The 26769-nt window shown below is 50.0% G+C and overlaps 1 protein-coding gene across 1 annotated transcript in view; it reads left to right on the top strand.

The window, feature by feature from the left end:
- Window positions 1-5581: 5581 nt before the first annotated feature.
- C3 (complement C3) overlaps window positions 5582-26769 on the top strand; it is a gene marked incomplete at both ends in the record, with an annotated part of 32081 nt that continues 10893 nt past the window's right edge. The window contains 26 exons of the mRNA XM_079703889.1: window positions 5582-5652; window positions 6156-6348; window positions 7175-7337; window positions 7435-7505; window positions 9325-9419; window positions 9523-9605; window positions 9711-9801; window positions 9919-10021; window positions 10150-10276; window positions 10579-10694; window positions 10795-10941; window positions 11621-11830; window positions 11943-12149; window positions 12800-12958; window positions 13320-13449; window positions 13727-13798; window positions 13982-14179; window positions 15994-16105; window positions 16372-16457; window positions 22047-22189; window positions 22282-22494; window positions 23681-23747; window positions 23844-23930; window positions 24652-24855; window positions 25367-25442; window positions 25714-25873. Of these exons, the coding sequence (XP_079560015.1) occupies window positions 5582-5652; window positions 6156-6348; window positions 7175-7337; window positions 7435-7505; window positions 9325-9419; window positions 9523-9605; window positions 9711-9801; window positions 9919-10021; window positions 10150-10276; window positions 10579-10694; window positions 10795-10941; window positions 11621-11830; window positions 11943-12149; window positions 12800-12958; window positions 13320-13449; window positions 13727-13798; window positions 13982-14179; window positions 15994-16105; window positions 16372-16457; window positions 22047-22189; window positions 22282-22494; window positions 23681-23747; window positions 23844-23930; window positions 24652-24855; window positions 25367-25442; window positions 25714-25873 (3384 nt within the window). The remainder of the gene's footprint in view (window positions 5653-6155; window positions 6349-7174; window positions 7338-7434; window positions 7506-9324; window positions 9420-9522; window positions 9606-9710; window positions 9802-9918; window positions 10022-10149; window positions 10277-10578; window positions 10695-10794; window positions 10942-11620; window positions 11831-11942; window positions 12150-12799; window positions 12959-13319; window positions 13450-13726; window positions 13799-13981; window positions 14180-15993; window positions 16106-16371; window positions 16458-22046; window positions 22190-22281; window positions 22495-23680; window positions 23748-23843; window positions 23931-24651; window positions 24856-25366; window positions 25443-25713; window positions 25874-26769) is intronic.

The raw sequence follows: 26769 nt of genomic DNA, 5'->3' as shown, positions 1-26769 counted from the left end.
CTCAAGGTGTCACCAGATGGTTCCATCACAGGGCCCTGACCCAGCCTGGGGAATCAGAGGTGAGCAGAGAGAGTGGGGAAAGACACAGGCCCAGATGAGGGGACAGCATGTGCAAAGGCTGAAGGGGAGAAAAAAATGGTGATTGGGTGACTCACAAGTGACTCAGGCTGAGTGCTGTATGCCACACCCTATTCTAAGGCTTCCAGGGTCTTTAACTCTTGAAAAGCTTATGAGGCACAGAAAGGCTATGTAACTTGCCCAAGGTAACACAGCAAACAAGTTGTTAGAAGGCTCAGGACTGAAAAACACCAGCAGTCTGGTTCCAGAGCCGCCCATTCCCACTGCGTGCACTGCCCCTCTGCACCTAGACTCCCTGCCACCAAGCCTCTTGACCTTGCCCCCATTTGCTGTGTGACTCTGTTAAGTGGTTTAACCTCTTTGTTTCCTTGCTTGTAAAATGGGGACCCCATAGAGTTGAGTATCACATATGATAATGGGAGTCTGGCTCAGCACAGTGCCCTGCAACACAGCCTGACCTTTCATGGATTTTTCTGAACCTTGAGGAGTTCAGATTAGAGATGCATCTGTACACACACCTGCACACACACCTGTGGGCAGACTGCCATGATGCATTTCTTCCCCCGCCCCACTTCACTCTTTAACTAGAACACTCTGAACCTATTTTGAAGCTCTGAAAAATACTCCTTGGTGGGGACCACAGGCATGGGCCAGGGGGAGGGAATCGGGCTGGGGTCAAGGCTTCCTGCAAGCGGAAATGTGTCTAACTAGGGCCCAGATGAATATATAGCCCAGCCAGACAAAAAAGGAAGTGGGAAGGCTTTGCAGACTGAGGAAATTATGCAGCAAGGCAATGCCCAGAATAGCTTGCAAGCTCCACTGCAGGTCTGGCTTGGCCAGTGGGAGGGCAAGAGCAGCTGGCAGAAGCCTAAAAGCAGGCAGACACACTTGGACTTGATTCTGGGGCCCACGGGAGCCAAGGAAGAGTTTAAAGCAGGGCGGGACGTGGTAGTACAGGGATGGTGTTTTATATCACGTGCATGCTGGGGTGGGCAGAGTCATGGCTGTCCCAAGTTGTCCCCATCCTAATCCCCAGAGCCTGTGACTATGTTCCCTTACATGACAAGAGGCACTTGGCAGGTGTGATTCAATTAGGGATCTTAGAATAAGGGATGATTCTGGATTACTTGAGTGGGTGCGTTGTCATTACAAGGGTCCTTTTAAGAGGGAGGCGGGAGGGTCAGGATCAGAGAATGAGATGTGATGCTGTCAACAGGCTAGCGTGATGCGCTTTGAAGATGGAAGAAGGGGCCACTAGCCAAGGAATGCAGGCAGTCCCTAGAAGCTGGAAAAATCCAGGAACGGATTCTCCCCTAGAGCCTCCAGAAGGAACACAGCCCTACTGACACCTCAGTTTCAGGCTTCTGCCCTGCAGAACTGCAGTATAATAAATGTATTGTTTTAAGCCACCAGGGTTGTGATAATTTGTTACAGCAGCAGTCAGAAACTCACAGTTTAGGAGCACAAACTCTGGAGCCCAGCTGCCAGGTTCAAATCTCAGTTCTTACCAGCTAGAGGATCTTGGGCAAGTGGCCAAAGCCCTCAGTTTCTTTATCTGTAAGATGGGGATAGTAATAGCACCTAAGGCATTTGGAATAAACAAGATAGATGCATAAAATCGTTAAGATGCTGTAGCTGAGATGTTCACAGTCATTAGTGCATATTCCTGTATCATGCATCATAATTTTACAGAAAGAATGCAAAGGTGTGTTTTAGAAAAAAAAATTCCCAGTTGCTGTGGACTAGATGACCTGGAAGAGGTGAGTTTACAGCAAGGAGGCCGGGGCCTTAGGGGTGGAGAGAAAGGATGGGTTGGGAGAGACAGCCTAGGGGTCATAAGGCTGCTCACAGGGGATGGATGAGGTAGAGGGGGGAAGGAGGGGACTCTGGCTTGGAGGCCCGGAGGGACTGTCACCGAAATAAGACAAGAGAGAGGAGGAGCAGGTGTTAGTAAAAATAAAATTCAAGTACATTGTGCGCTGGCCATGTGCTGGGCACTGGACTCAGCTTGCCTGACACCACGTGCTGTCACCCCAAGACTCAGAGGGAGGTTCCATGGTTGTGAATGTCTAATTTACAGATGAGGAATCGAGGCTGGGAGAAGGCAGAGCTGCAGTCAAAACCTCTGGCCTGGAATTCCCTGGTGGTCCAGTGGCTAGGACTCTGCATTCTCACTGCGGTGTCCTGGGTTCAATCCCTGGTCAGGGAACTAAGATCCCACAAGCCCTGCTGCACAGCCCAAAAAAATAAAGGGTCCCTGGTGCCCAGGCCTCTGCTATGCTGCGTGAGGGGGTGGAGGGTAGGAGCCAGAGGGCACGTGGATGGGTTTAATCAGGTCAAGGTTAACCACAAGTTAATGAGTAATAAGTTGGGAGAGAAGGGTAAGTCCAGGCTGCTGGTGGGGCGGGGAGCTGGGGGGGTGGGTAGTTGGAAGCAGGGCCTGGATCTGGGTCCTGGAGGAAGATTCCCAGAAAGCAGTATAGCACCCATCCTGGAACCACCCATCCTGGTCGGGGGGAGGGGGAGAGGGGGTATCTCTGCTGCTCCCTGGCATGGCGGCGCCTGTATGGGGAAAGGGTGGGGATGGGGTGCATCCGGGAGATAACGGCACTGAGACAGGTGCGGGGGAGGGGAAGGGGGCACCTGGGCTCCCCCCACCTAGAAATCATGCCCATTTCCCCCTTTATTCTCTCTTTGCACCCCAGCTAGGGTTGCCAGACAAAATACAGGATGCCCAGTTAAATTTGAAATTCAGGTAAATAACAAATACTTTGTTGGTATGAGTTTCCTAGAGGGAATTCCCTGGCGGTCCAGTGGTTAGGACTCTGCGTTTCCAGGGCAGGGGACCTGGGTTTGATCCCTGGTCAGGGAACTAAGATCCCGCAAGCAGAGTGGCACAGCCAAAAATAAAAGAGTCTCCTAGATATCCCACTTAGAACCTGCCCAGCAGCCTCGCTCTTCCTCGGTCCACACCAGGAATGCATCCTTCTCTTTCTCCCCTGCTGGCTTATCTTGCCCGCCACCCCCCTCCCAAACTTCTGGGCGCAAATGTCCATTCCCCAGGAAAAAGCCTGGAAGAATTCCTCTGGTTTCCTTCCCTTCCAGGAGACCTTGGTCCATTTTCACCTCCATCCCTCTGGTCAGTTCTTGGAGGTCATGGGCTGGACCCTTCCCAGACCTCCACCACCATGGTCATGAGCCTTCCCTCCAAGCGCAGGGCTCCAAGCCATCTGTGTTCCCTTAATTGTCAAAACAGCAGGAACTACCATCAGTCCCATTGCTCAGATGTACTAACAGAGGCTCTGGGGTAGGAGCAGCCAGCCTTGCAGGGAGACCAAGGCCAGCAGGAATTCCTTCTCAAGGTTGTAAAATCACAACCCTGAATGCTTAAAGATATAATGAAACCAGGAGACTGGGTGGATATTTTGGTAGGGGGAAAGGGGAGGAAGGTAAATATTGGGGTTTGGGGGATCCTAGCAGGTGGCCCCCTTCCAAGTTTCAGAAGTGGAACCCCATATCTGGAGAGTAAGCAGGTGTTTGCCTCACGCTCCGCCTCTTCCAAAGAAAGGGTGTCGCAATCAAAGCAGACAGAAGCGGGGTTTGTTCTATTGCTCCATGCCACCCCCTACTTGGGGCAGGGGGGCGTGACCAGGAAAATGGAATGGTTTACAGGAAATCAGAGTGAGGTCCCTGTTAACCCCTTCAAGGAAGCTTTGGAAAACAGCCTTCCAAGGGTCTGGATCCCCCATCAACACACCATCCCCCTCCTACACCAGGCTTCAAATCCCCCCTTCCGCCAGATGCTCAACTTAAAATCAAATTAAAATGACACTGAGGCAAAAATACAAAGTTTTGCCAATATGCCCTCAAGAGGAGGCCGTGAGGAAATTGGCGATTTTGTGCAGGGCCGGTAAGTATGCAAATCAATATAATTATGGAGGGGAATTTAGCGATATCTAGCAAGATTACCGTTGCACACAGGCTTTGATCCAGAATTATCTCTTCTCATTGTGGTAAGAACCCTTTGAAGTTGCTGCTGCTATAACCCTACTTTACAGGAGGAAACTGAGGCTCAGGTGGTTATCAGTAAGTTGCCCAACGTTTACCACTTAATAATTGTGAGAGCTGGGAAATAATGCAAGCTCAAGATTACTCCCTGGAGGGAGCATGGTTTTGTAACAATAGAAAGTCTGTCTGTCCATCAGTCTGGTTACTTCCACACAATGTAATACTAGGCAGGTGCCTGTAAGAACAAGGAAGCTCTCTGAGTACTGATATTAAACAATCTCTAAGGTATATTGTTTATGAAAAATCGAGGTGTAACCCAGGGAGGCCAGAAGGCAGAGTGTGTAGAGCTTGCTGATATTTGTTTTTAAAACCTGTGAACATTTGTAAACACATAAGATACCTCTGGAAAAAACACAAGATTTGGTTACATGGTCATGTCTGAGACCCTGATGGCTAGCGATAGGAGCAGGAGGAAAGTTATTTTTAGACGCTGAACCATATGAGTATGCAAAAAGTTAAATACATTTTTTAATAATAATAATAATATGCTAAGAGGTTGCTGATGTAACATAAAAGCTAGCCATGGGACTTTCCTCAATTATGACTTTTATAAACCATCATAGCCACTCAGGCTTCTTTTTTTTTTGGCCACAGCTTGAGGCATGGGGGAATCTCAGTTCCCCGACCAGGGCTTGAACCAACCCGTGACCCTTGCAGTGGAAGTGCAGGGTCTTACCCACTGGACCGCCAGGGAAGTCCCACTACTCAGGCTTCTTGATGAGAGGAGGTGAAGGGAGCTCCAGGCTCTCCTTGCCCTAGAAAACATTCTCACCTGGATGGTGAGCTCCTACACATACTTCAAAGCCCAGCTGAAATGTCCCCTCCTCCAAGAAGCCTTCCCTGACCCCCCGAGAAGCTGAGTTCTTCTCCACTGGGGAAGGCACTCCATGGGGCTAGGAGCTTTGGTGCTGGACTCTGTCCCCCACCCCCACCCCAGCATGGAAGATTCTAGAAGTGGGACTCCAGCTGCCAACATAGAGATGGACTCACAGGGAGGGTTTGGTGAATAAATGCACAGCCAAAAGCGGACTGAGGATCAGGCCCACATATCTGGGGTGGGGGGCCCCTCTGTCCTCAACTTTCCTCTACTACCAAGTGGGTGTGACAGGGAAAGATCCCCATTCACCAGCTGGCCTTGACCCTGAGGGAGCCTAAGGCAGGAGGCTGTTGTGTTCCTGTTGCAGGAGGGCATGCCCTCGGGTTACTTACCCCAAGCTCATGCTGCCCCGCAGACTGAAAAACTTAGGAAATAGTATTGAGAAATCTGGGGCAGTACCAGGGAGGGGGGAGCCCATGGGGAGTGGAGGGCTGGGCTGAGGAGGGAGAAAGGCGGGAGCTAAATAAAAGGCAGCCTCCAGCACGCTCTGCTCACTCCTCCCTCCCCCCTCTGTCTCTCTGTCCCTCCGTCCCTCTGTCCCTTCACTGTCCTGGCACCATGCATCCTACCTCGGGTCCCAGTCTGCTGCTGCTGCTGGCCAGTCTCCCCCTAGCCCTGGGGGACCCCATGTGAGTAGTCACAGCCTGACCCCAAACAAGGCTGCTTCTGAGATGGGAGTGGGCATTTGTGGGTACAGGTCCCTGCAAGTTTAGGGTGCATGTGCGGTGTTGGGTGATTCTGTGGACGGGCAGTTTGGACTCATAGGATCTGGGAGTTTGTAGTTTCAGGATTTAAGGGTTTAGAGATTTCGTATGGGTGTATGTGAATGAGAAGGTGGAGTTGGTTGTATTTATAGGTCTGGGGTGCTAGAGGTTTAGGGAGAAGTTTAGGGTGTTCCAGGATTGGGTGTTTAGAGACTTGGGGTGTTTAAAGATTTAGGGGTTAGGGCTCCCAGAGTTGGTGGTTTTTATTTGGAGGTTCAGGAGTTGATGGGATTTGAAGCCCCTGAGCTGTCTGCCGGTCACCAGATCCCCTGTGGGACCCGGGGCTGGGGCAGAGCGCTGACCCGGATAGGGCTGGTATCTCGGGCTCCAGGCATGACAGCTCCATGCCCTGTGCTCCCCTCCGGCAGGTATTCCATGATCACCCCCAACGTCTTGCGTCTGGAGAGCGAGGAGATGGTGCTGCTGGAGGCCCACGAAGGGCAAGGGAATATACCAGTTGCAGTCACCGTCCACGACTTCCCGTTCAAGAGACAAGTGCTGTCCAGCGAAAACACCGAGCTGAACAGTGCCAATGGCTACCTGAGCACCGTCACCATAAAGGTGGGCACGCACGGGAGCCCAGCCCCGCTGACACCCCACCCCCTCTTTGAGTGCTCCCGCTGCTGAGCCCCTCCTCCCTCTCTGAGCCCCACCCACTCTATCTGAGCCGGGCCCCTTCTGTCTGAGTCTCCGCTCCATTCTGAACCCCTCCCCTCTCTGAATCTCCACCCCTTTTGAGTCCCTCCCTTTGCTGAGCCCCTCCCACTGCTTCTTCCAGTGCTTTCTCTGAGATGCCTCTACCTTTTTTTTTTTAACTTTTTATTTTATATTGGAATATAGTTGATTAACAATGTTGTGATAATTTCAGGTGTACAGCGAAGTGATTCAATTATACATATACATGTATATATTCTTTTTCAAATTCTTTTCCCATTTAGGTTGTTACATAATATTGAGCAGAGTTCCCTGTGCTATACATAGCCCCCTTATCTCTCTCAACTCCACCCCCTTCCAAGCCGGACCGTCTCTGAGCCCCCCCTCATTTCTGAGCCCCTCCCCTCCAAGCCCCTCCCCCTCTAAGCCCTCTCTCCCTTCAGAGCCCCTCCCCTCTCTGGGTCTCCTCCTCTTTCGGAGTCCCCTTCCCGTTCTGAGCTCTCCCTCCTCTGAGCCCCCTGTCTGATTCCCCCTTCCCATCCTTCCCTCTGACTCCCACCCCCTCTCTTGCCCTTGCCCTCTCTCCAAGTACCCTTTTTTCCCCCAAACCTGGGCAAACAAGGGAGACCAGGAGTGATGGGCAGGCTCTGTTGTGAAGAGGGGCAGGTGTGGATCCAGCCAAAGGCAAGGGGCCCTAGAGCAGACGCCTAATAACCCCCTGGTTCATGCCCAGATCCCGGCCAGCAAGGAGTTAAAATCAGAAACGGGGCACAAATTCGTGACTGTCCAGGCGGCCTTCGGGAACGTCCTGGTGGAACAGGTGGTGCTGATCAGCCTTCAGAGCGGGTACCTCTTCATCCAGACGGACAAGACCATCTACACCCCAGGCTCCACGGGTAAGGGTCTGGGGGTGGCTGGAGAGGGCCGGGGGCAGGGCTGGGGGGAGGGGCAGGGCCTCACCCAGCTCTCCCTTTCTCTCCCGCCTCGTCTCAGTCCTCTATCGGATCTTTACCGTTGACCACAAGCTGCTGCCCGTGGGCCAGACAGTTATCGTCAGCATTGAGGTACCAGCCAACCGGGGCCCCAGACCTACCCGGGGCAGAGACTCGGGGAGAGACAAAGAGATAGAGGCAGAGAAAGAAGACACAGGCAAAGGCCCAGCAGCAGAGACCTAAAGGCAAAGAAATATGTAGAGGCACACAGATGGGGAGAGGGGGCGGGGACCCAGGGAGACTACGTGGAGAGATGCTTGCGCCCGTGGATTCTGGGTCCCGATAAACCGCTGGTTACTGTTTGACTCTGGGCAGGTCACTTTACCTTTCCAAGTCTCCGTTTCCTCATCTGAAGATTGGGATAATGACAGACGCTAATTCTATGTAGTCTGTTCCAGCTAGTGCAGCCAGAGGGCGCTTGTGAGCACTCCGCCTCTGCCCGCAGCGCTCCAGGGCTCCCACCTCCCTCGGGGTAAAAGCCCAAGTCCTCCCCGCTGCCCACTAGGCCTGGCCCTACCTACCCCGTCCCCTCCCTGCCCTCACCTCCTCCCTGTCTCCCCCTCGCTCACTCCGCTCCAGCCACACCGGCCTCCTCACTGTTCCTCCAACAACCCAGGCACAGTCTGCCCTAGGACCTTTGCACAGGCTATGCCCCCTACCCAAAAATCCCTCTTCCTCCAAATTTCCACACAGCTTGCTCCATCACCTCCTTCAAGTCTTTGCTCAAATATCACCAGTGTCCCAGTTTTACAGTGAGACCTCTCTGAGCGCCCCATAAAATTGCAACACCCCCTCTCTCCACCGCCCCCCAACCCACCCACCCCCCCACACACACACATGCACTCCACTCTCATTTTCCCTTCCTCCACTCTTATTTTCCTTCCAGGCCATCTCCCTTTAGCTTCTTCTAAATTGGATTTATTCATTTGTTAATTGCACCTCCCCCAACATCCATTGAACCTAAATTCCAAACGGAAAGGGATTATCTGTTGACACCACTGCTTGGCATGTAGTAGGGTAAATAAAAACTTACTGGAAGAAGGGAGAGAGGGAAGGAGAGGGGAGAAAGAAGAAGGGAGCGATGGGCAGGGAAAAACAAGTGTAGGAGGAAGGGAGAGAGAAGGAAGGGAAGGAATGGAGCATGTGCTCCTTACGGGATCTTCGTGAGTTTGTACTGAGATCACACAAACCTAACAGGGACCAGGTTCTGAAGGCTGTGAGCTGGCTTTAGGGATTGTGGGATCTGCGGGGAACGGAGAACACAACACACATCTCCTCTAAAGGCACAGAGCTGCCCGGCTCCCATGAAATGTCACCTTGTGCCAACAGGAGCACGTTATCCACAATTACCCCAATTTCCAAGAGAAGCCAAAATACCAGATTTCTATGTGATGTCTCTTGTTGTTTAACTGTCGGCAACGAATGAAATCATATGTGTATTAGGTCAAGCCACGCGACATTGCTATGCTTTAGGTCAAAAAAGGCGAATGTGGGCAATTATGTGTGATTTATACAAATCAAGTGCTTAGTGCAGGGTCCTGCACAAAAGTAGGTGATAAATGCTAGTTTTTATTAGTCTTCAGAGAGACACTGATCACCATGAGCTCTTGCTTATATTAACATGTCCCAAACCAGTGACATAGAAGCTATAATTATCTCCGTTTTCTAGATGTGCACACTGAGCACAGAGAGGTTAAGTAACTTGCCCATGTCACACAGCTTGTAAGTGGCACAGTGGGGATTTGAACCCAGGCTGACTGGCTCAGGTGCATGTTCTTAACCACTGCCCCTGTAGACATGACACAGAGTGTCCAGACAGAGAGAAGGAGGGGAGAGCCAACGGGCTAAGCCTGGTCTCTGAAGAGCCATTTCTCTCCCTGTCTCCCCACAGACCCCCGATGGCATTCCCATCAAGCGGGACTCCCTGTCTTCTCACAACCAGTTTGGCATCTTGGCCTTGTCTTGGAACATCCCAGAGCTGGTCAAGTATGTCAGGCCCTCCAGGAGGGGGTTCAGGGCTCCCCTACCCCAGGAGAGGGAGTGGGGGTCTGCTAGGTCTGGTCAGATCACTAGCCTGCTTTTGCCACAGCATGGGGCAGTGGAAGATCAAAGCCCACTACGAAGATTCTCCGCAGCAGGTCTTCTCTGCTGAGTTTGAGGTGAAAGAATACGGTAAGGGGAGCAGAGAGCCGTGGGTGGGAGCGTGGGGAAGGATGGGGGAGCACATAATTCTGGGCCCAATGCTGGTTCACTCCCCACCACGATCTGTTCCCCCAGTGCTGCCCAGTTTTGAGGTCCAAGTGGAGCCTGAAGAGAAATTCTACTACATCGATGACCCAAATGGCCTGAAGGTCAACATCATTGCCAGGTGAGGGACAGGGGAGGGACCAGCTAGGGGGAGGGGCTCAGCCACAGCCAACAGAAGTTTGGAGGAAGACTCATCTTTTTAAGGAGGGGAGAATCTGAGACTCTCCCCGCCTCACAGGTTCTTGTACGGGGAGAATGTGGATGGAACAGCTTTCGTCATCTTTGGAGTCCAGGACGATGACCGGAGGATTTCATTGGCCCACTCCCTCACCCGTGTTCCGGTACCTAACAGAGGCCCCCTCTAAGTCTCCTGCACTCTGAGCACCCTTCCTGTCCCCATCAGCGCCCCTCCCGCACCTGAGCCCCCCTCCACCCCCCGCCTCCGCTGAGCCTTCACTGTCTCCCCCAGATCACTGACGGTACTGGGGAAGCCACACTGCAACGACAGGTCTTGCTGAACGGAGTACAGCCCTCCCAAGCCGATGCCCTAGTGGGCAAGTCCTTATATGTGTCCGTCACCGTCATCCTGCACTCAGGTGAGGCCAGGCTGAGGGCAGGGGCCCAGCACCACCGTACGGTCCAGTCTGAGACGGGAGGCCCAGAAGGAAGGCGGGGTCCAGTCTGATAGGGATGACCCAGTCTGCGGCGCAAGACCCAGTCTGAGAGCGGAGGCTCGGTCTGAGGGTGGATGTTCAGAATGAAGGTGGGATCCGGTTTATGGGGGAGATGCAGTCCGAGGAAAGAGGCCCAGTATGAAGGCAGAGTCCAATCTGAGGGGGGAGGCCTGGTCCTGAGGGGTGTGGCCCAGGAGCCCACCCTCACGATTGGTCCCCCTCAGGCAGCGACATGGTGGAGGCAGAGCGTACCGGGATCCCCATCGTGACCTCCCCCTACCAGATCCACTTCACCAAGACCCCCAAGTTCTTCAAACCCGCCATGCCCTTCGACCTCATGGTGAGACGCAGGGCGGGGCTGCAACCCGCCTCCACTGCTCCTGAGCATGACCATGCCTCTAGGTCTGCCTGAACCCCCTCCACCTGGCCTGCACCCACAGGTGTTCGTGACGAACCCCGACGGCTCCCCTGCCCGCCACATCCCGGTGGTGACCCAGGGCACCAACGTGCAGTCCTTGACCCAGGACGACGGTGTGGCCAAGCTGACCATCAACACACTCAACAACCGGCAGCCCCTGACCATCACTGTGAGTCCAGGCCAGACTCGCGACCCCACAGCAGGAGACAGGGGGCTTGATTTTGTAGAGCGGGGTCCTGACATTTGCACAAAGGGATCCTGTCCTGGGCATACAGGGGGGTCCTTTCATTTGCATAAAGGGATGTGCCATCCACAGAGAGATGTTTTCATTTACATAGAAGGGCTCTTTTTTCACTTTATTTTATTGAAGCATAGTTGATTTACAATGTTGTGTTAATTTCTGCTGCACAGCAAAGTGATTCAGTTATATATATATATGACTGAATATATATATATATATAACTATATATATATATATATGTATATACCTTCTTTTTCATATTCTTTTCCATTATGGTTTATCACAGGATATTGTATATAGTTCCCTGTGCTATACAGTAGGACCTTGGTGTTTATCCATCCTATATATATATGGTAGTTTTCATGCATAGATGAGTTCTCATCTGCACAGCAGGGTCCTACCTTCTGCCTAGACGTCTTATAAGGACCCTTGCAATGGCATTGCACCCACCTGGATAATCCCATCTCTTCCCCATTTCCTCAAGATCCTTAACCTAATCTCATCTGCAAAGTCTCTCTTGCCACATAAAATACCATATTCCCTGGTCCCAGGGATATGGGTGTGGACATCTCTGGGGGCCAGCATGCATCCATCTTTCCTTGCCCAGGTACGCACACAGAAGGAGAATATCCCAGAGGCGCGACAGGCGACCAGGACCATGCAGGCCCTACCCTACAACACCCAGGGCAACTCCAACAACTACCTGCACCTCTCTGTGCCCCGAGTGGAGCTCAAGCCTGGGGAGACTCTCAATGTCAACTTCCACCTGCGCACGGACCCCAGCCACCAAGCCAAGATCCGCTACTACACTTACTTGGTCTGTGGCTTCCTAGAACACCCAGCAGCCCCGGGAGCCCTCCGCCATCCTGGCTCCCCCCGCCATCCTCCCTCTTACCTTTCCGATACTTATACCAACCTGTTCTCCCCAGGTCATGAACAAGGGGAAGCTGTTGAAGGTGGGGCGGCAGGTGCGAGAGCCCGGCCAGGACCTGGTGGTGTTGCCCATAACCATCACAGCGGACTTCATCCCTTCCTTCCGCCTGGTGGCCTATTACACGCTGATCACCAGCAACGGCCAGAGGGAGGTGGTGGCCGACTCCGTGTGGGTGGATGTCAAGGACTCATGTGTGGGCACGGTAAGCTTTGTGGCATCTCTCTGTGCCCATCTGGGGACTCTCCACCTGGCTGTCACTTTCCCCATCTTGGGCCCTCTGGCTCTGTCTCTCTCCAACTCCTTTTTAAATTTTTTAAATTTATTTTATTATTTATTTATTTGTTTGTTTGTTTATTTATTTATTTATTTTGGCTGTTTTGGGTCTTCTGCACTCGGGCTTTTCTCTACTTGCGAGCAGGTGCTACTCTTCACTGTGGTGCACGGGCTTCTCATTGTGGTGGCTTCTCTTGTTGCAGAGCATGGGCTTTAGGTGCGTGGGCTTCAGTAGTTGTGGCACATGGGCTCAGAAGCTGTGGCACACGGGCTTAGTTGCTCTGCGGCATGTGGGATCTTCCTGGACCAGGGCTCGAACCCGTGTCCCCTGCATCGGCAGGCGGACTCTTAACCACTGCGCCACCAGGGAAGCCCTCAGTATCTCTCTTGCTCCTGGTTTTCTCTCTTTTCTTGACTTTCTACCTGATGCCGGTCTGCCTGCCTCCCTTCCTCTCTCTCTCCTTTCAGTCCAGCCCAGGACCTCCTTTGGCTTTGGCTTCCAGAGACCAGGGCCTTGCAGGGCTGACTTCTCCCTCCCTCCCCTCCAATCATCCCCCTCTACCCCACCCCTGACCATAGCTGGTGGTGAAAAATGGCGGGAAGGAAGAGAAGCACCATCGGCCTGGGCAACAGATAACCCTGAAGATCGAGGCTGACCAGGGGTCCCGAGTGGGGCTGGTGGCTGTGGACAAGGGCGTGTTTGTGCTGAATAAGAAGAACAAATTGACCCAGAGTAAGGTATGCCCCTGCGTCACTGAGGTTGGTTTAGAGATGGCGTTGGGTTGAGGCGGGAATGGTGCTGGGGGGAACAAATGGGTTTGAGTGTGGGTTAAGTGTAGAGGTCCGAATGGACGCAGATACAGGGATGGGTTGAAGTCAAGTTGACGATGAGAATGTGGATGGACAAGGGTCCAAGCTGGGGATGATCCCGGGGATGGACACAGCTCCAGGTCTAACTCCAGATGGTCCACCATGGCTGGCCAGCCTGGGGACCAGGATGAGGATGGATGGTGTGGGGTTAGATGGACGTGTTGGCCAATCGGTGGAGGCACGGCTGACCCGATCTCGCCACACTCTTGGCCTCCACTCCCCACTGCAGATCTGGGACATAGTGGAGAAGGCAGACATTGGCTGCACCCCAGGCAGTGGAAGTGACTATGCCGGCGTCTTCACGGATGCAGGGCTGGCCCTCAAGACCAGCAAAAGCCCACAGACCGCCCAGAGGGCAGGTGAGGATGCAGCCAGCAGCAGGGCTAGGGAGGGGCAGGGCCTCCACCTCCCAGATACTGAGAACAGGTTAAGGGCAGTTCTTTGGGATGGGGGTGGGGGTATTGAAGTCCCGCCTCCACCACCATCTAGCATATTACTTCTTTCGGAGCCTCAGTTTCTACATTTGTCAAATGGGAGCAATAACACCCCGACCTCAAGGGGGACTACTGTGGGGTGGAAACCAAGGACACACGGTAGATGCCTAATCCCTCTGGTTCCCGGTCCACCTGCCTTTAGATCCTCAGTGCCCAAAACCAGCCGCCCGCCGACGCCGCTCGGTGCAGCTCATGGAAAAGAGGATGGATAAAGGTGGGAGCCTTCCGTCAGCGCTCGCCCACCGCTTCCCACCCGAGATCCAGCCCCTACGGGATCCCAGACGGAGAGGGAGGGGGCCTAGCCGTGAGGAAGTTCTCCCTGGGGTCTGTCCTGAGTGCCTCCTGCTTCGAGGCCCAGGCTGAGGGCGCGCGGGGCGGGGGATCTGTGCTCCCACAGCCGGACAGTACAGCAAGGAGCTGCGCAAGTGCTGTGAGGACGGCATGCGGGACAACCCCATGAAGTTCCCGTGCCAGCGCCGGGCCCAGTTCATCCTGCAAGGCGACGCATGCGTGAAGGCCTTCTTGGACTGCTGCGAATACATCACCCAGCTGCGGCTGCAGCACAGCCGCGACGGGACCCTGGAGCTGGCCAGGAGTGAGTCCCGTGGCAGGGAGGAGGCCCCTGTCCAAGGGAGGGGAGGTGCCTGTCCAAGGTGGGGAGGTGCCTATCCAAGGTGGGGAGGTGCCTATCCAAGGGGGATGGTGCCTGTCCAAGGGGGGAGGAGGTGCCTGTCCAAGGGAGGAGGAGGTGCCTGTCCAAGGGGGGAGGTGCCTGTCCAAGGGGGGAGGTGCTTGTCCGAGGAGAGAGGAGGCGCCTGTCTGAGGAAGAAAGAAGCCTTCAGATGAGGAGCTAGGTGATTCAGGTCTGAGGGAAGAAGGACCCAGTCCAGTGGGGGACTAGGTCCTTCTTCCCTTGCCTGGGAGGATCATCCTGGCCCTGGCCCTGTCACTCTGAAATTTGACCTTAGCAGTGCCCAGGACATCCATGGTCTGAGGGCACGTTCTAGATGAGAGGGCTGGTCACACTAGTTGCCAATGGGAAGACTAAGATGGGTTCTAGCCTTGCCTTTACCAAAGAAAACTAATTCATGTTGCCTTACAAAGAGAGGTGCCTAACTTATGCCTAATCAATGTTCATTCATTCATTCATTCATTCAGCTCTGGATGTACACACTTGAAACTTTATATCTCAGGCCAAGTCAGTCTTAAGCAAAGCCAAGAGAAAATTCTCTTAGAAGCCCATTTCAAGCAAAACCAGAATGGTCTCCACCACAAAGTGGCATTTACAGAACTAACAAGAGTCCCCACTGCCATCTGCTGAGAGGCAGAGGACCCCGGTGTGAACTGATCCCTCCTTTTTTTAAACATCTTTTAATATGTCTTAATTAAGAGAAGGACTTTTCTGCCAGGATGGGCTTTGTCAAAACTGAATATCTGCAGGCACCTCTCAATGGCCGCCATTGCCAAAGTGGTCAAATAGGTCTAAATTCCTTTATCTGGAAAGCTATCAACTCCTCCAACCCTCCCCCCCTCCAAAGACACAAAGATTCCCAACACACATGAACAAAGACTTCTACCTTCAGTCTCTTTGCAAATTGCAATAACTAGACATGGTGCTCTCTGCTCCAGTGACCCAAGACTTTTCTTTTGCAAAGAGGAAATTTGGACAAAACTTCTGATTTACTGGGGTATAATTTACACACACGGGTGTTTTTTTTGTTTGTTTCCAGCATTGTTTCATTTCTTTAGCCAATTGGGGTGAGACAGAGGGTTGATTAAAAGTTAGTACCCCAAGGGCACTTTGATGCATTATTCCAGAGTATGGGTGGATTTGGGCATCTATGGAATTCCACCTACTTTGTCGTTAGGCAGACCCAGAGCCAAATTAAAATCTCTTCATCATTTTTTGAGGAAAGCCCAGCCAGGGTTGAACTCTATTCCAGCCCAGCTTCGTTTATGTGCAGACGGGGTCAAGTTGGCTTTTAAAGGCCACCATCTCTTCAGCAATCTCCATCAAGTCTGGGGAATCTCTCAACTCATCCCGTTGCTTTCAGGATGGACTTAACCATCAGACACAGCAGGCATGGTGCTTGGGGGCCAATGATGCTTTTAGAGGCTCATTCATGCAAATGTTTTCATTCCTTTGAAAATCAAAGACGGGAAAAAAAAATCAATCCAGTTCAGTCTGGCTTATTTTCACCTTTCTACCAGCAGAATTGTAAAATATGATTTTTAATTTTTTTTATGGAGAAAGAAGCCCCCAGAGACAAATGTGCCTAGGGTCCCCGGAAGTGATCACGTGACCCTGGGTGTGTCACTGCTAGGAACCCCTCCAGGGTATTATAGAGATAAATATCTAAAAGGGGACAGTGGGGAAAGTGAGTCTGTTTTAACTCCCACCCCCCACAGGTGACCTGGATGATGAAATAATCCCAGAGGAGGACATCATTTCCCGAAGCCAGTTCCCAGAGAGCTGGCTGTGGACCATTGTTGAGGACCTTAAAGTCGCAGACAAAAATGGGTAAGGCTGGGATGCTCCCACTTCAACCCACCCCAGACCAGCCCCTATCATCACCCCAGACTGGACATTGAGTTTGTATGCACCTCAATGCCCCCTCTTTTCTGGAATCATTGTGGAATCACACAACCTAGCCTAGAAGAGTTGGGGCTACCTACACATGCCCACCCGCCAGCCCCCCTCCAACCCTGTCCCTTGGGGCCCCTCCCTACCAGCTCTCCCCCTCCACCCTGCTAGGTATCTTCTAATGGCTCCCCTCCCCGATCCAGGATCTCCACGAAGCTCATGAACGTGTTTTTGAAAGACTCCATCACCACTTGGGAGATTCTGGCTGTGAGCTTGTCAGACAAGAAAGGTGAGAGAGGATGGTGGCCTGGTCCTCAGGAGGCCAGGACCCCAGACCCCCCGGGCATTTTCTCATTCAATCCTGACAGATCCTTTGTTTCCTGGTGGCTGACACTTTCCCCTGGCTCCTGGAGAGGCATTAGAGTGTAGAATGTGAGTGACATTGTGCTTTTTGTAAATAGATTTTAGTTTTAGTGCAGTTTTAGTTCAGAGCAAAATTGAGAGGATGGTGCAGAGATTTCCCATATACCCCTTTCCCCACCACAGACACAGTCTCCCTCACCATCAACATCCCCCACCAGCATGGTGCATTTGTAACAATCGAAGGATGCATGGGTACATCATGATCACTGCAAGTTCTTAGCAGAGGTCAGGGTTCACTCTTGGTGTTGTACGTTCTATGGGTTTGGACAAATGTATAATGACATGTATCCACCATCATAGTATCATACAGAATGATTTACAGCAACAAAAACTTTGCAGGGGTGATGTTGCCATGATATTGGGTAAAGCAGTTAAGGAAAAATAGGGCTTCCCTAGTGACGCAGTGGTTGAGAGTCCGCCTGCCAATGCAGGGAACGCGGGTTCGTGTCCCGGTCCGGGAAGATCCCACATGCCGCGCAGCGGCCGGGCCCGTGAGCCATGGCCGTTGAGCCTGCGCGTCCGGAGTCTGTGCTCCGCAATGGAAGAGGCCACAACAGTGAGAGGCCTGCGTACCGCAAAAAAAAAAAAAAAAAGTCGACAAAGAAAAAATAAAAGAGGAAGTGGGATGAAATGAGTGATTGAAACATTGGTGGTTAGATTGTGAAACACGACCAAAAAAGGTGTATGTGTACCCCCCCTGCCCTACCGACCCACCACCACCAAGGGCTGGGTGTGAGACCCTGACACACCCTAGCCAAATATGGATGACTTATAGCAGGTCTGAGAATGGGGCAAGAAGAGTGAGGCACTGACTTTGAATGCAAAATTAAGTGGGTGCCAAAAAACTCAGTCATCAAGATAAATCATATTTTCATGCAATAGTTTTCTTGGAAAAAAATCAAAATGAATGCAAAAAAACCCATGTTGTGCAAAATATCCAAATTTTAAATATAAACCAGCACCGTGCCGAGCCATAATGGAGTTTGAGGTAAAAGGAAAGATGTGTCCCATATGCATGTTTTATGTATATTTTAAAGGTTAATTTTTTTCCAGAGCCTTAAAGTAGTTGAAAAACTATTGAAAACACTAAAACATTTTTAAAATAGGTGTATTAAAACTCACAACATTAAGTGTATTTTATTTATACCAAACTCAGAATTTAATATACTCTAGTATAAGTTTGTTTAGTTGTAATTCATCATAAGTTATACTTTATTATCATTTTACTTTCCTGGCTTCAAGATTGTCAAAATCTACTTCTTTGCCTATCTTTCTTCTAATGGAAGGAATTGCAATTTTCTGCTAATTTCTCTTGAATAAGTGATGATGGCAGAAGAAATCATATACACAGAGCACATAGTTTTCCTTCTGCCTGAGACTCCAAAGCCACTCAGCACCGTTCTAGTTTGGGGCCCCCATCCCTGTTTCAAATCAGAGCATCTTCATATTTGCCTGTTGTACATTTCCATATATCGAGATTCTGTGTGAGGGTCCCTTTACCTAAAAAAAGGTTCCTGCAGCTCGAAAAAAAAAAAAGTTGAAAACCACAGTTAGATCCTTGCCCCTCAAAGCCTATTCCCTGGACCAGTTGCAATCTGGTAAAGCAGGTTTACCAGGGAGTTTTTTAGACATTCAGAATCTTAGTCACTCCTGACCTGCTCAGTCAGAATGTGCATTTTATTACATTATCCCCAGGAGATTTGTATGGACATGAATGTTGGAAGAGTTCTTCCCTGCCCCAGCATTTCTCAGTCTCATCACTGATGTCATTCTGGGCTGGGTCATTCTTTGTGGCAGGGGACTGTGCAATATAAGATGTTGGGTATCTTCATGGCTTCTACCTGCTAGATTCCAGTAGCATCCCATCTCCCTAGTTGTGACATCCAAAATGTCCCCAGATATTACTAAATGTCCCCGGGGAGGGGGGGCAGAATCCCTGTGGTTTTTAAATCTTGCCTGTGATATCTTTTCAACATCATTAACTCTCTACATATTATCTCATTTAATGCTCACAACTACCCTATAAGTTTGGTACTATGATTCTCCTACAAATGAGAACACTGAAGCCAGGGAAAGAAGGTGACTTGCCCAGGATCACAAGTGAATGAAACTTTCAGGAATCCAAACTTCAGAATGAAGACTAGCATGATAACCAATAGAACTTGAAAGTTTTAGATTTGTGAGCTATCAGGAATTAAAGAGTCAGTAAGGTTAAATGCAGGGAGCTTCCCAAGCCCAAATGCCTGTGTCCAAATCCCAGGTCCTCCTCTGGGCAGCTGTGTGGCCTTCGTCAAGTTACCCAACCTCTCTGTGCTCATCCATAAAATGGGCACAATAGAAATAGTACCTATTCAAAGTGTTGGGATTTTATAATGGTGATAATAGTACCTGACACATTGTAAATGTTCAATGAGTGTGAGCTATTATTTTTATTATTGGAGTCGAACATACTTTAGGGAGCAAAGGGTAAATGTCTGTCGGAGATGCATAGACGCTCCCTTAAATGACACAAAGCAGGCATCAGAAGTCATTTCTTTCTTTTTTTTAATTGAAGTATAGTTGATTTACAGTGTTGTGTTAGTTTCTGGTGTAGTCATGTCTTTTCTTTTTAATATTTATTTATTTATTTACTTTTTGGCTGCGTGGGGTCTTAGTTGCAGCGTGGGCTCTTCGTTTTGGTGTGAGGGCTTCTCTCTAGTTGTGATGTACTGGCTCCAGAGCACGTGGGCTCTCTAGCTGTGGCTTGCATGCTCAGTAGTTGTGGGTCATGGGCTTAGTTGCCCTGTGGCACGTGGGATCTTAGTTCCCAGACCAGGGATTGAACTCACGCCCCCTGCATTGGAAGGCGGATTCTTAACCACTGGACCACCAGCGAAGTCCCTCATTTCTTTTTAACTAAGAGATTTTTTTTAAATGTACTAGGTTTTCAGAAACAATTGAGCAAAAAGTATAGAGAGGTGCCATGTACCCCTCTCTCCCCCAGATTCCCCTATTGTTAACATCTTGCATTAGTGTGGTACGTTTGTTATAATGGATGGGCCAATACCGATACATCATTATGAACTGAAGTCCATAGTTGGCATTAGGATTCACTCTTGGTGTTGTACATTCTATGGGTTTGGATAAATACATCATGACTTGTAGCCACTGTCACAGTATCACACAGAATAATTGTTTCACTGCCTTGAAGTGACAGGAATTGTGTATCAGAAGTCATTCCTTTTTTGGTTCTCTTTCCATTCTTCCTTCCATCTCATTCAAGGAGAAAAGCTAAGTCTAGTGCAAGGATGTCTTTACCTTGTCTCTAATTCTTGTTTAACTCCTTTTTTTAAACAAAGAGAGAGTGGTCTAGCTTTCTGTGGGCAACACAAGCTAACTAGTATTTAACAAAATCATTCTGTTTTCCTTGAGGTAACCTCCTGTTTATAGCACAAGAACCTGGGATCTCATGCACCGTAGTAAATTAAATTTGAGTTTAAAAATGTAAATAGTACGTAAGAAATGGTAAATTAAACCAGTGACTGTAGCAGACCCCCCCGAAGGTGATGAGTAAATGACTGTAGATTGGGAAATAAGGATTTTGTTCAAGCCTCTGATTATTATTTTTTCTGGCATTGAAGAATACGAAAAATTATCAGATCTTTTTTTTTTTTTTCTTTTTTGGCGGTGCTGCGTGGCTTATGGAATCTTAGTTCCCCAACCAGCGATTGAACCCTAGTCCAATCAGGGATTGGCCCTCAGCAGTGAGAGCAGGGAGTCCTAACCACTGGACCGCCAGGGAATTCCCTCCAATCTTAATAGATTTCTTGGTGTAACATTATTATTAATGTGATAATGTTTTCACAAATTTCACTTGCATCAACACTTTGCTTACATTTAATCTGGTAACTGTTGTATCACAAGTAACCACTGTTTTTAAGCATCGTTTTGCTCAATGTTGTTAACAAAATTTAACTGAGTAAATTTGAAGATCTAACGGGTTTGTTAAACAATTCATGAGCTGGGCAGCATCTTATCTGACAAGCAGAGAGATACTCAGAGGAGTTGTACAAAATGAAAGGTTTTTATAGAATGAAGGGTAGGGCAAACAAGTCATCAGCAAGAGAAAAATTTCCTCATTGGAGGAAAGTAACAGTTCAGGTAAGACAGCTTCTCATTGGCTGAGCTGCAGTGTTTTCATTGGCTGGGCTTGTTGCTGGGCAGGAAGAAAATCTTCCTTCCTCCTGCTGTAGTAAGTTAATTGCACTTTCTGTTTGGGAGTGCAAACATCTCTTCCAGTTGGGGTCTGTAATTGAAGCTTCTTCCTGTTGGGATCTCTTGACATCTTCCTGTTTGGGATAACATCTTCCTGTTTGGGATAACTGAAGTGAGTGGTAGGGCATCAGAGCTCCCTCTACAGGCCTTCCCTTCTCCAATCTTAGTTGAGGTGTCCTTTCATTAATTTTTACAATGTAGATCAGCACTGTCCATTAGAAATATAATGTAAGCTGTGTATGTCATTTAAAATTTTCTGGTAGCCCCACAAAAAAGGAGTAGATTAAATCAATTTTAATAATACACTTTATTTAATCCAAATATATCCAAAATATTATTATTTCAACATTTTGTAAAAATTTGCAAAATCACTACCACACTAATCATGTTACAATAGCAAATCTATTAATATTTAAGAATAACCTATTAATATCTCAAAATTTTTAATCATGTATTTTATTTTTGTTTGTACTAAGCCTTTGAAATCTGCCATGTATTTTATACTGACAGTGCATCTAAATTAAGATGCTAGCTTTTCATTGAAAATACTCTGATCTGTATTTTGGGATCCATAAAATTTACAGTTGAAAAGGTAGATTGGCCTATCCAAGTTGTTCTAAACATACTTAAACTAAAAACTTTAAAAGTTTTCCAATCACTGAATCAAGCATCCTTTCTAAAATTGAGATGAAATGCACAAAACATGGAAGTCACCATTTGAAAGTGTACAACTCAGTGGTTTTTATTACATTCACAATGAGCATTGGTTTTTAAGTTTAAATCTAAGTTAATTAAAAGGAAATAAAAGTAGGAATCCAGTTCTCACTCAGCTAACCACATTTCAAGTGCCCAGTGACCACTTGGGGCTACCATTTTGGAGATCGTACATATAGACCCTTCATTTATGCTTGCCTTCTTCCCTCCTACACATCTATCTATGAGTAAAATTACAAAGAAAATGGGAACCATTAAATCATGGCAACTCCCAGCCACCACCACCATCTGTAAGTTATCACCATTAATGATGGTTCGTCTATGGGCTTCTGCAAAGACAGGCTGACCTTGGGACAGCTCCAGTGGTCAGAGGTAAGCACTGAGACATTGGTAGGGGCAAGAACTTGGACCTGAGCTTGGATCCAGTCCACCTTGCCCACCCCCCGCCCCACCCCTGACACTTCATGTTCTGTTTCCACCCGGGCAGGGATCTGTGTGGCTGACCCCTATGAGGTCACGGTGATGCAGGATTTCTTCATTGACCTGCGTCTACCCTACTCTGTTGTGCGCAATGAGCAGGTGGAGATCCGAGCTGTCCTCTACAACTACCGGGAGGCGGAGGAGCTCAAGGTGGGCCCCTGGTGCAATGGAAGCATGATGGGGGCTTGGAGAAGAGGGTCTGTGGCACATTCCTCTGACTTGATACTCTCTCTCCCCGGCAGGTGAGGGTGGAATTGCTCTACAATCCAGCCTTCTGTAGCCTGGCAACTGCCAAGAAGCACCACCAGCAGACTCTAATCATCCCACCCAAGTCCTCGGTGCCCGTGCCTTATGTCATTGTGCCCCTGAAAGTCGGCCTCCATGAGGTGGAGGTCAAGGCTGCTGTCTACAACCGCTTCATCAGTGATGGTGTCAAGAAGACCCTGAAGGTCGTGGTGAGTCCTTGGGGTACCTGTTGCTGCTTGTCCTTCAGGAAAGGCTCCTGTTCTACCTGTGCTGTCAACCCAGGTTAGAGACCCAGGCCAACCTTAGGAAATTCAGGAGTCCTGGAGGTTTGGAAGCAGGGCCGGGATTAGGGTGAGGCAAGTGAGGTATTCTCCTTGGGCACACAATTTTAGGGGGCACCCGAAAGCTCAAACAAATATCAAATAATATTTTTTTCATTAAAATATATTTTAATATCAAATATGACATTCTGTAACACATTTCAGCATAGGAGTTTTCTTTTGACTTTAAAAATCTTGGTGGGAATTCCCTGGCAGTCCAGTGATTGGGACTCGGCGCTTTCACTGCTGTGGCCCCCCCCCGGGCTTGATCCCTGGTTAGGGAACTAAGATCTCGTAAGCCGCATGGTGCAGCCAAATAAATAAATAAATAAGATAAAAATGTTTATCTGTAGACACATGACAGCTCACATTGGACCTTTGAGTCTAATTAAGATAGCCCCTATTTTAACTGAGCACTTATGTGTCAGGCACTGTGTTAGTACTTATGTACATTCTTTCATTGATTTTTTCTTCTTCTCTTTTCTTTATTATTTATTCTTATTTATTTATTTAAAAGTTTTGTTTCATATTATTTGTTTTATTTTTAGATTTTTATTTTAATTTTATTTAGCCCATTGAGAGGCATTTGGTTTAAAAACAGACTCTGGAGCCAGACTACCAGGTTCAAGCCCAAATTCTGTTCTACTCGCTGTGTGACCTTGGGCAAGTTACTTCACCTGTCTGTACCCCAGTTCCCCCATCTTTAAAATGGCATTGATAATAGCAGTACCCACTCCAGTGGGTTGTTGTGAAGATTACATGAATTAACCCCAGGAAAGCAATCTTCTAGGCACATAGGAAGATTTCTAAAGGTCTTGTTATTTCTTTATTAATTTATAATTTTATTATTGATTTGCACAACAGTGGGTATGAGATAGATGTTTATATTACCTCCTTATAAGGAAGGAAGCTGAGGCACAGGCAGGTTAAGTAACTGACTTCCAGTCATACTGCTAAGGTCAGGTGGAGGCCATCATGCCTTATGCTACAGGAATCCCAAGAACAGTGCCCTGCTGACTGTCTGTCTGTCTGCCCTTTTATTCACACGACTCCCCCTACCCCTAACACTGTCCAGCCAGAAGGAATGAGAGTGAACAAAACTGTGGCCGTTCGCACACTGGATCCAGAACATCTGGGCCAAAGTGAGTCAGTGAGGCAGAGGGGGTGAGGCCTGGGTGGTGATGCAGGGTGGGGTGGGAGGGGGTTGGTGCCATCGGTGTCTCCCATTCACCTGGCAGAGGGGGTGCAGCGAGAGGAAATCAAAGCTGCCAATCTCAGTGACCAAGTCCCAGACACGGAGTCAGAGACCAAGATCCTCCTGCAAGGTGAGATGCTCCTGGCCCCAATCCCAGGGGACCCAGAATGGTGTTGGGGGGCCATGACTCCTAAGAAGGGAGCCCAGTTCCATCTAATCTCAGGAGTATTTAACCACTGTGTCTACCCCCTCCTCTTCAGCTAGAACCCCTCCTTAATCTCCTTTATAGAAGGCTCCAGGCAGTACTTAGTTCAGAAAATAGCTTTTGCTGATAAAGAAGCAGTCGAGTTCAAGAGCAGAAATTCTGGATTTAATTGCCTCGGATGGAGAACTGGGGCAAGAAGGGACAAGACGGAGCTGGAAAGGCACCTTGCAACTTGACAGCTGTAAGGTTTTGGGAGGAGTCCCTTGGTTTCCTCGTCTGTGGTAGGGGCGAATAATAGTATCGATATCTAAGGGTTGTTGGGAGGATTAAATGAGATACTGTATGGTGTTAGAACAGAGCCTAGCAAATAGCATTAAGCATGATAAAAGTATTCATGGTTGTTGTTCCTGGAAGTATTTTACCACTGGTGTAACCAGAGGACCCAGGGACCGGAGTCTCCCTGTGAAGCAGAAGCCCACTCCCACCGCCCACAAATGCAGAGCCCCCTCTAGCCACTCAGCCGTGCATCATTTCCATCACTGACATGCTCCCAGCTGTCCCTGACCCCTTGGGCCCCGGCTGGTCAGAGCCTGGAAATGCTGGGGCCAGCCCCAGACTTGCGTGCCATCCTCACGCCCGGCTGCAGGGACCCCAGTGGCCCAGATGACGGAGGATGCCATCAACGGAGAGCGGCTGAAGCACCTCATCCAAACCCCCTCGGGCTGTGGGGAGCAGAACATGATCAGCATGACGCCCACGGTCATCGCGGTGCACTACCTGGACAACACAGAGCAGTGGGAGAAGTTCGGCCTGGAGAAGCGGCAGGAGGCCTTGGAGCTCATCAAGAAGGGTGTGTGCCCCACCCGCCCCTCTGAGCCCCCTCTGCCCCTGAGACCCCGCCTCTCTGAGACCCGCTCCTATGAAACCCCTCCGCCCCTGGACCCTGCCCGCTTTGAGCCCCCTCCACTCCTGAGACCCCGCCCATCTCGAGGCCCCGCCCCTCCTCTGAGAGCACCCCCTCACCCCTCTCTGAGCCCCTCTCTGAGCTCCCTCCCCCACTGAGGCCCGCTTGCCCCTGAGAACCCATTTTGAGAACCCTCCTTTCTCTGAATCCCCTCTCCTCCGAGAACTCCTTCCCCTTCTCTCTGATCCTCCCACCTTCTCTGAGTCCCTCTCCGCTTTCAGCTCCCCTCCCTCCCATACGCCCGCCGCATGCCTAGAGCCCCACCTTTCCTCTCTGGACCCCTGTCCCGCCCCTCACAGAATCTTTATCCTCTTTCTAAGCCCCTCCCCTCCCTGGCCTACCCACCCCAGCCGCCCCCTCCACTCAGCCTCTAGTGACACTTCTCTCCTCCCTGCAGGGTACACCCAGCAGCTGGCCTACAGACAACCCAACTCGGCTTACGCCGCCTTCCTGAACCGGCCACCCAGCACCTGGTGAGTCTCCATGATCAGCTTGCTCATCCTCAGCCTTGCACCTCCCTGAGCAGGGTCTGGATCCCGGCCTGGGGTGGTCTAGGCCGGTCGCCACCCAGAGTCAAGGTACCAGCCCGCTGTGTAACCTGCATGCAACGCTGGGCCCTGAGCTTTGGGAAGGGAACCTGGCCCAAGCAGGCTAGGCCCTGCCTCTCTCTGCTCATTGGTTGGCTGGGATGCCAGTCTCCGGATCCCAGAGACAATTGGCTCATGCTCTGTATCCACCCACCAGGTTGACAGCCTTCGTGGTCAAGGTCTTCGCACTGGCCTCCAACCTCATCGCCATCGACTCCCAGGTCCTCTGTGGGGCCGTCAAATGGCTGATCCTAGAGAAGCAGAAGCCTGATGGAGTCTTCCAGGAGGATGGGCCCGTGATACACCAAGAAATGATTGTAAGAGGCAGAGATTCGGGGCAGGCTGGGAGAGAGGGGCACCTGAGCATCACAGGATGCACTGGAGGAAGATTCCGTCATCCACCCACTGCCCAATTCACTGTGTGTGGGAACAGGGAAATGAGGGAACTGAAAGTGTCCTTCCTCCCTTGCAAAAACCAGAGACCTGCAGGATCTCGTGCAAAACGAAATTCCCCTGGCTCCCCATTGCTCTTAAACACAGAACTCAGAGCTGTGGTCCTAAAAGTGTGCTCCCCAGGCCAGCAGCATCAGCACTACCTGCAAACTTGTTCGAAATGTAAAATGTCAGAAATTCTCAGGTTGGACTCCAGATGCACTGAATCAGAAAATTTAGGGGCAACGCCTAGGAATCTGAGTTTTAACACCCTCCCCCCACCACCCCCACCAGGTGTGCTTAAGTAGGAGAATTGATGCCTTAGCCTGACCTTTCAGGCTTCCAGCCTCATAGCCTTACCTCCTTCTTTCCACACTCCATCTGTACTGCTGGGAACCTTGCTCTGTACAGACACAGGGCCTTTGCACATGCTGTTCCTGCTGCCTGGCATGCTGACCCCTGCCCTCTTTGAGAGTTTACTTCAACTCACTGTTCAGATTGTGGTTCCAGCTATCATCCCTCAGGGACACTTTTCCATGACTCAGTCACACTCCCAATGTCCATTCTCAATGCCACATCCACTTCTTCTGTGCAGCACTCATCAGTCTGTAATTATATATTTGTTGATGAGCTGGTTGGTTCCTATCTGTCTCCCCTACCAGATGGGGAGTTCCATGAGGGCTGGAGCCGGAGTCTGGTTTTCATCCAACATCTCAACCACAGCATCAGCAACATTTGCAGAATGAATGAATGAATAATACCAAAGAGCTTGACCCTCCTG

Source organism: Hyperoodon ampullatus (assembly GCF_949752795.1).
Source record: "Hyperoodon ampullatus genome assembly, chromosome: 4".
In the NCBI taxonomy this organism is placed as follows: domain Eukaryota; kingdom Metazoa; phylum Chordata; class Mammalia; order Artiodactyla; family Ziphiidae; genus Hyperoodon; species Hyperoodon ampullatus.
The sequence above is the reverse complement of the archived record's forward strand: the minus strand, read 5'-3'. Positions and strand labels throughout refer to the sequence as shown.